At 42.5% G+C, this 7500-nt stretch overlaps 1 protein-coding gene across 7 annotated transcripts in view; it reads right to left on the bottom strand.

Annotated features, from left to right (window-relative positions):
* adgrd1 (adhesion G protein-coupled receptor D1) overlaps positions 1–7500 on the bottom strand; it is a 59257-nt gene that overhangs the window by 44924 nt on the left and 6833 nt on the right. For all 7 annotated transcript variants that reach the window (XM_047823159.1, XM_047823156.1, XM_047823158.1 and 4 more), the window contains 3 exons: positions 5633–5890; positions 3248–3321; positions 1264–1410 (listed from right to left, as the gene is read on the bottom strand). In XM_047823159.1, the coding sequence (XP_047679115.1) occupies positions 1264–1410; positions 3248–3321; positions 5633–5890 (479 nt within the window). The remainder of the gene's footprint in view (positions 1–1263; positions 1411–3247; positions 3322–5632; positions 5891–7500) is intronic.

Genomic DNA, 7500 nt, shown 5'->3' with positions numbered 1-7500 from the left:
AAGACTTCTACATTTTACGTTTAAATAGAATTCGAATACGATTAAACAGAATAAAACGCCCCGAGCTACATACGCTGCACGGTCAATGGTATGCGGACCCCTGAACTTCACAACTACATGCGGTCCGTCTCCAAACTGTCGCTAAACTGAAGCACTCGATTGTACGTTATGAACAATCCGATGAACTGGAAAGCAGACCGCGCCCCGGGACCTCGTGTCCCAGACATCACCAAAATCAGTGCCTGATCTCACTAATGCTTTTGTGGCTGGATGGAATCATAAATTACAGACTGCAAAACACTCCAAAATCTAGTTGTGTTAAGTGTTATTATTATTCAGGTGTCACATACTGTACTGTTGGCGATATACTGTATTCTTTGGTTAAATAGACATAAACTGTATAATGAGCCCATTGCTTGGATGTTGGATGTTTACATGGCTTTTTACACCTGGTCACTTCCTGCGTTCTCTGTGATCCGATAGCTATCCGACGGTAAAAAGACCAGGTCTAAATGCCGTCCGAAACGTTTTCGAGACGGATATAAATCCGAGCGCTTGAACCCCTTCGGGAGGTGGTCTGGGACGCGTTTCAGATGAAACCGGACAGGTGTAAATGAATGTGGTTGTTCAAGCCACATACGTCAGCGCTATACTCCTCCCAAATGGAATTACGTCAATCGCGAGTGATCTTTCACCCAGGCGTCTCGTCGGGTCTTAAAACGCGCTGCTGCCGCCAGCGAAAATGCAGCAAACAGTAAACGCTGTTTTTTGTAGCATAACCGTCGTAACGAGTTTTTACGTCTTCTTTTCGATCGCGTTCTGAAAACCGCATACACCAAAACGTGTTCCGTTTCAATTACCCCGGAAATGAGGTCAAATATATTTGCGTTTCGGGCGGGAGTAGAAAGATGGGATCGATATCCGATCCGCCGAGACGCGTTTACAGTATGTGGCCTGATGTAAACGGAACGGATTTAACAAATCGGATAGCTGTCGGATCAGAGACAACACGTGAAGTGACCGGGTGTAAAAAGGCCGTACTGTATGAGTAGATGCTATTGCACAGATGCATATTTGTGTGAGACCTTTTAAATCCCATACACACACATATACAGGAGGCAAATGACAAATGTGACGTATCAGTAATCCCTCTTGTATGAAAACGACATTGTATCACTGCTGGGATTTTTGAAAGTTATAGTTTTACTATTTGTACAGTGTTTGATGTACCGTATATCCGAGTGCGTGACGGATCTCGGGTACCTGTGTCAAATTGTGAGCTGTATCCTTAGAAATAGTTTTATTGGGCAGAATGAAGGAAGACTGAAGGAAACCTTGCAGCGACATGGACACTGCATCATGAATCTCTGTGAAGTTAGAGGCAGTGGGGAGCGGTGATGCTGTTGTTGCCTGTATAAATCACACACACACACACACACACACACACACACACCCACACACACAGACACACAGCTGAGCAAAGATATCAGGTGATCCACAGCAAAGCCCAGGGACGAATGACTTGAGACTTACGTCACTTATTGATCCCATATGTTTTAGGTTACAGATTTAATTTATGAAAATGATCTTCCTGCAGGATGTAACCGAATTAGTCCTGCTACTCTCCTGAGTTAAACTTATGTTCTCAGCCATCTTCATTAGATCCACACACACCTGGCTGTCCGGTACAGGTGGTAATAAGATTACGTGCATGTAAATCGTGTGTACTGGCGGAACAATTAGAACGGATTGTCGGAAATAACTTGCAGACTACCTTTCTCGCTGCTGTATTGTTTTATCTGCACCCAAAAACCAAGGCATCCTGAATCTGGGAACGTTTCGGGTTGTCTCAGAACTTCTTTCTTACTCTTTCCTTCCCCTCTCTCTCTCTCTCTCTCTCTCTCTCTCTCTCTCTCCTTCTCATGTTTCCAGCTTCCCGGCTTAATAATCTGCAGCGCTGCCTCTCGCGTGAGCGCTCGATATCCGATTTCTTTCCATTTCCTCAGAGTCTGGAGGAAAACAATAGCTCTACAAGAGATGGATTTGTTTGTGTTTATGGGTCTGAACCTCCACCTCATATCCTGCTGGGATCTTCTGCAAAGGTCGACGTGTGTGTGTGTGTCTGTGTGTGTGTGTTGGGATTTAGCTTTAAATCCCCTAGTCGTTTCAGAATGTACAGTATGACTCGTATACGGTGTGTCTGTGTGTACCGAGCGCATGTATAATCTCCCCCTTAATACAGTCAAAGGTTGATGTAGGGAAAAGTCACAGAAGACGGTTTGAGAATGACGATAAAACTCTCCTTCTTCTCCTCGCCGCTGTAGGAGGGCCGAGCGGATCTGTCAGCGTCCTGAATGCCTTGGCTAATTTACTACCGGCTAAATGAAGTTACCGGGCACAAGCAGAGCGCCGTGCATCTAATACTGTTACTTTTAACACACAATACACCTGATTTTAATGTGTGTGTGTGTGTGTGTGTGTGTGTGTGTGTGTGTGTGTGTGTGTTTGACAGATATTGTATCACAGAACAGACAGCTTTGCAGAAATCCAGATCCCTACTCAGCTAAAGTGAGACAACAAAGCTTTATTATTTGTAATTCTGGACGAAATCTGGCTATCGGAGCGTCACGATACTAATAGAAATCGATTCTTCCTGTTAAAAAGTGACTTTTGTTGTTTGTCGCGCGAGCTTTCCGATACCACGGGAAAGCTGAGACGGGTAAAGAGCGCTCACTTTCTGCCTGATGTCATGTCTGACGAAACGCTTCGGTCATTAATCAAGGATTTTCCATCTATTTACCGTGAGCAATTTATCACGGTCCAGGGTTAAATCTCTACACTCGTGTTTGAGGATCGGAATAAAGCTGTTTTGGTTCCTGGGGGCTGATTTTAATGAGTAATCAGTCAGAGTGACAAACAGCAGACAAACAGCGGGACTGTAGGGTCGAGACTCGGTGGTATCGGAGCGCCGACGACAATTAGACCTTTTGTTATATCGCATCTGTAATCTTTCTGCAATTACACAGTAAATGTAGCACTATTTCCACATGGTCCGTCCTGTAACCAAGACTCTCCGGTCCATCTGTTTATGTTTTTTTGGGCGTATGGTTTTCTTCTGAACAATGTATTCTCTGTGGCATTCTCTGTGTTTTCCACTTTCAGCCATTTACAGAGGCTCGGTTTACACTAAACAGAGCTGGAAGTGAGATCTGGCACACGGATTTAAAATCGTACTGTAAGCTGTTACCTGCGGACGGACGTCTGGTGCGGTGTGAGCGGGAGAAGGAGATTCCGTAGTTGGAGGATAGACAACGTCCTCACCTGTAAAACACAAATATACAGAGAGAAAAAAAATATTATTTAAACAACTATTCAGTCTATGTTGTTTTTTTTTTCTTTTCTTTTCAAAGACCCTAAACCTTACGTATCAACTGAATGGTGTTTTTTTTTTTAATATAAAGATTGTCTTAGGGTTTAATTAAAGGTGGGATCTGCGTTGTTTGAAAGCCAATTTCGACATATAAAATCACCAAAACAAACACGCCCCTAACCCAAACGGGTCCCACCCCCGTATCGATAGCTCCGCCCACAGATACATACGTAACCCAGGCAACTAATGGAAAGTAATGTGTCTTTATCATAGCTGAAGGGAAGAACAATACGATTGTAGATAGCGCCTCGGCGTCTTAAGTAAAGTCGGCCACATATTCACAGGTCGGAGTTTCCCGAGTCAATAACTCCTGAGCTAAACGCTGTTACTACACAAAACGCGGTTGTAGCTGCCTCTCTACATAGAAAAGAGTGTTATTTGTGTAGTAACTTCCTGCTCCTTCAGTTCTCTCCAGCGCTGGAAAGCTGATCCTATATTAACACGTCCTACTTCTTGTCCTTATCGTAAGTCTTTCTTCTCTTTCTTTCTTTGTTTTTATCCTCCATGTCAATGTTAAAACCGCTTTCTGCTAACGTCACACATGCGCACTGAACACTCTCTCCGTCCGCATAGACGAGACACGCCCCTTTCTGCTCATCGGCTACACGTTTGTTTTGATTTTTGTTTTGTTTGTCGTCCCGACTCGGTTTTCTGAAGCATTTCTCAAACAACGCGGACCCCACCTTTAAAACAAAGCTGAATATAACGTGGAAAAAAACGTTAAACGTGTTAAGAGCAGGTTAGGTAACTTCTCAAACCCGCTACAGAATTCAGTAAGTCCAGCTAAATTAAACGGTCAAATAACGAACAGTCAGATAACAAAACGTGACTTTAAGACACGAGACGAGTCTCTCGGGTTAATATCCGTAACGACACGGAGCCCTGAGCTCACAGAGATTTCTGTAAAAAAAGTTCTATTCCTCATCTATAAATTTATGTACAGTGATAAAGGACTTAACAGAACGAGTTCCAGCTGAAACCCCAGTGAAAGTACGGGGGGTAAGACCGTTCTCGCCAAGTCCGCAGCTAGGGTTGTTTCAAACAGTGAGGTAATCACAACTGCCATTTAACACAAATAATCCACCACAAATCAGCTAAATTAGAGGCCGCGGATTCTCTGGAGGTTCCGATTAAACACAAACAAAGGCCTTTACATATGATTTGTGGGTAGAGTCCTCGTTTTTTTTTTACTCGCTCTGGGAGGAATTTGTAGCGGAGGATCGACTCGTCGACCTCCCTTTACAGCATTTTATTGTATTCGTTTTGGAAGAGAACGACGGGCCGTTTTGTAAGCGGCCCGTAATTCGTTCCTGCTGACTCTTTGGTGGGGTCTGATGCTTTGATGAAACAAGGCAGACGCATGGGTTCTCTCCAGCGATACAGGCAACTCATGCAGGTCAGGTGACCTTCATTAGACAGAAAACAGGCTCACAATATGGGAACCTATATGTAGAGTGATAGCGTAGATTGAACCGTTGTCGTTAGGGCAGTTAATAAAGTTAATAAAGTAGCCCTGGTCTTTACAAATAGTATCGGTGTGTAACGAGTTCCTAGTCATTTTAAAATGGTTATGATGACATTTGAAATACACTGTGCTGTAAAACAGGTTCATGTCGGTCAGCCTCAGACGCAAACGAAAACCCCTTAGACAATGCCGAGCGCGACGCTCCGTGCATTTTTTAAGCGTCTGTCTGGTAAATGCGAAGAGAGACGAAGGGATGTGGACATTATTTAAGGAGAAAAAACAACAAACTTTGGCATGCTCATAACCGATAAGGGGCAAAAAAACAACAAAAGGAAATGAAATGAAAGGAAAGGAAGCTGCAGATGTTAATCGAATAAGACAGGAATGACAGGAACGACAGGAATGAAAGGGATGAAAAGACTCGTGTGTGTAAATATTAATTTCCGTAATATCCGTCGAACTCGAACGAATTCGTATCACAGTGGGTTAGTTCTCGTGCACGTTTGAGGTGAACGTCTGTATATTTTACACCCTGGCTAGGCATGAAGAACATTCTAGATTCTGTTTCAATATAAACACGTGACATTAGCCGCCATCTGGGGCACGGCGTGTCGTCGCAGGCCTACCGGACGGCGTCGCGGATGACCGGGCGGGCGCCCACGAATATAGCAGAAATATGAGAAGTCATCTGTAGAAAAGAAGGAAAGAAAAAAAAAAAAACCGAAACAAAAAACTACCTATGGCTGCTTTATAGTAGAGCCAGATCTCTTGTGCTGAAAGGGCTCGTTCCCAAATGACAAACTCGTCGAAGGACGCGGTGACGTAGTGTCCGTACGACTGGCTGGTCCCTGTTCCGATCACCAAGTCGGCGTGGGTGTCGCCGTAATTATGCGACGTGTTCCCTTTCGTGTCGCTGACGCTGAATGTGCCGTTAATGTAGATTTTCAGGCCGTCTTTAAGGGTCCACGTGAACAGGATGTGCGTCCAAAAAGGTCCTGCAGAGAGACAGAAGTATTTAAACGAATTGGACTGAAACAGATAACATCGATCCCAGATTGTCTCAGGTTTCGACACTTTTGTTTAGGTTTTTTTTTTTGAAAAGCAGGTTTTAGTACAGTCTTTAATCTGATAGGCAGAAAATAACAAAACTAACCGTTGTTTTTTTTTTGGCTTGAAGATTTTCAGCGATGCGGAATAAAACTGCTCACTGATTCTTCTTATAATGCTGATCGTTTCGAGCAAGACTTTGTTCGTGAACACGTTTTTATGGAAACGGCAGTAAGCCTCTGAAAGCAAGAGCGCTGTGTTTCTTTTACCACGAGTCTGATTTCAGCATTGGCCATTTGTCCTGTTGACGTCGTTAGTTAGTGCGTTACGCCGCCGACTCGCGTCAGGAATACTTCGAAATCAAAACACAACGTTCACCTACCGTTTATCGCAGAGTACTCACATGAGTCATGAGCACGCTCGCTAAGAGCGGTGAGAGGAATCGATTAAAAGCCGTCTTTTGTGTATGCGAGAAGTTCAAATTCTAAGAAAAATTGGAAGAAGAGACTTTTGTGTATACGCTATGATATATATATTATATATACATACAGTATGTCATGATAATAAGTTACGATGATGTAAAAATGAAAAACGGAATAAACTAAAGACGTTTAAATAAATAACACAGAAACATTTTTTTTCAGTGACATGGACGAACATGGGGGAAGTCGTGGCCTAATGGTTAGAGAGTCTGACTCCCAACCTTAAGGTTGCAGGTTCGAGTCTCGGGCCGGCAATACCACGACTGAGGTGTCCTTGAGCAAGGCACCGAACCCCCCCCAACTGCTTCCCGGGCGCCACAGCATAAAAGGGTGTGTGTTCACTGCCGTGTGTGTGTGTGTGTGCACTTTGAATGGGTTAAACTCAGAGAACAAATTCTGAGTAATGGTCACCATACTTAGCCGTATGTCACGTCACTTTCACTTTCACTTTCAAACATACATAATTTGCGTTATACATATACAAATAATAATAATTATATATATATATATATATATATATATATATATATATATATATACAGACATAATATTAGGTTCTAATATATATTATCCTTATTATGTAAGATATCACCATCATATATACTGTATATACAGGGTTTTCCGCAGAAAGTATGTTAATTAAGGCAGTAGGGTTCGGCGAATCTGCGGGTCTAGAGGTGGATGGGCAGGGTTAGGGGCAGGGCGACACTTCTTTGTGAGATAGACCACAGACCCTGTACTACATTTAACAATTATTTATTTAACACTAAATATAAAATTTAAATAAGATATAATAATAAATAAAAGAGTGCAAAACAACATTCAAAATTCTATTCTCCGAGATGCACTTGACGGCCTTTTGTGCGGCGGAATTTTTTTATTTTTTGGACGACCTAGTTAAGGCGGTAGGGTTCCCCAGCTTAGGTGGGTCGCCAGAACTGCAAAATGCTGCAGGAAACCCTGATATATACAGTATATATATATATATATATCTATATATATATATATATATATATATATATATATGTATATATATATATATATATATATATATATATATATATATATATAAACCC

The sequence above is a fragment of the Tachysurus fulvidraco genome, chromosome 14 (genome assembly GCF_022655615.1).
Source record: "Tachysurus fulvidraco isolate hzauxx_2018 chromosome 14, HZAU_PFXX_2.0, whole genome shotgun sequence".
NCBI lineage: Eukaryota > Metazoa > Chordata > Actinopteri > Siluriformes > Bagridae > Tachysurus > Tachysurus fulvidraco.
This window is presented reverse-complemented; position numbering and strand designations above follow the sequence as displayed.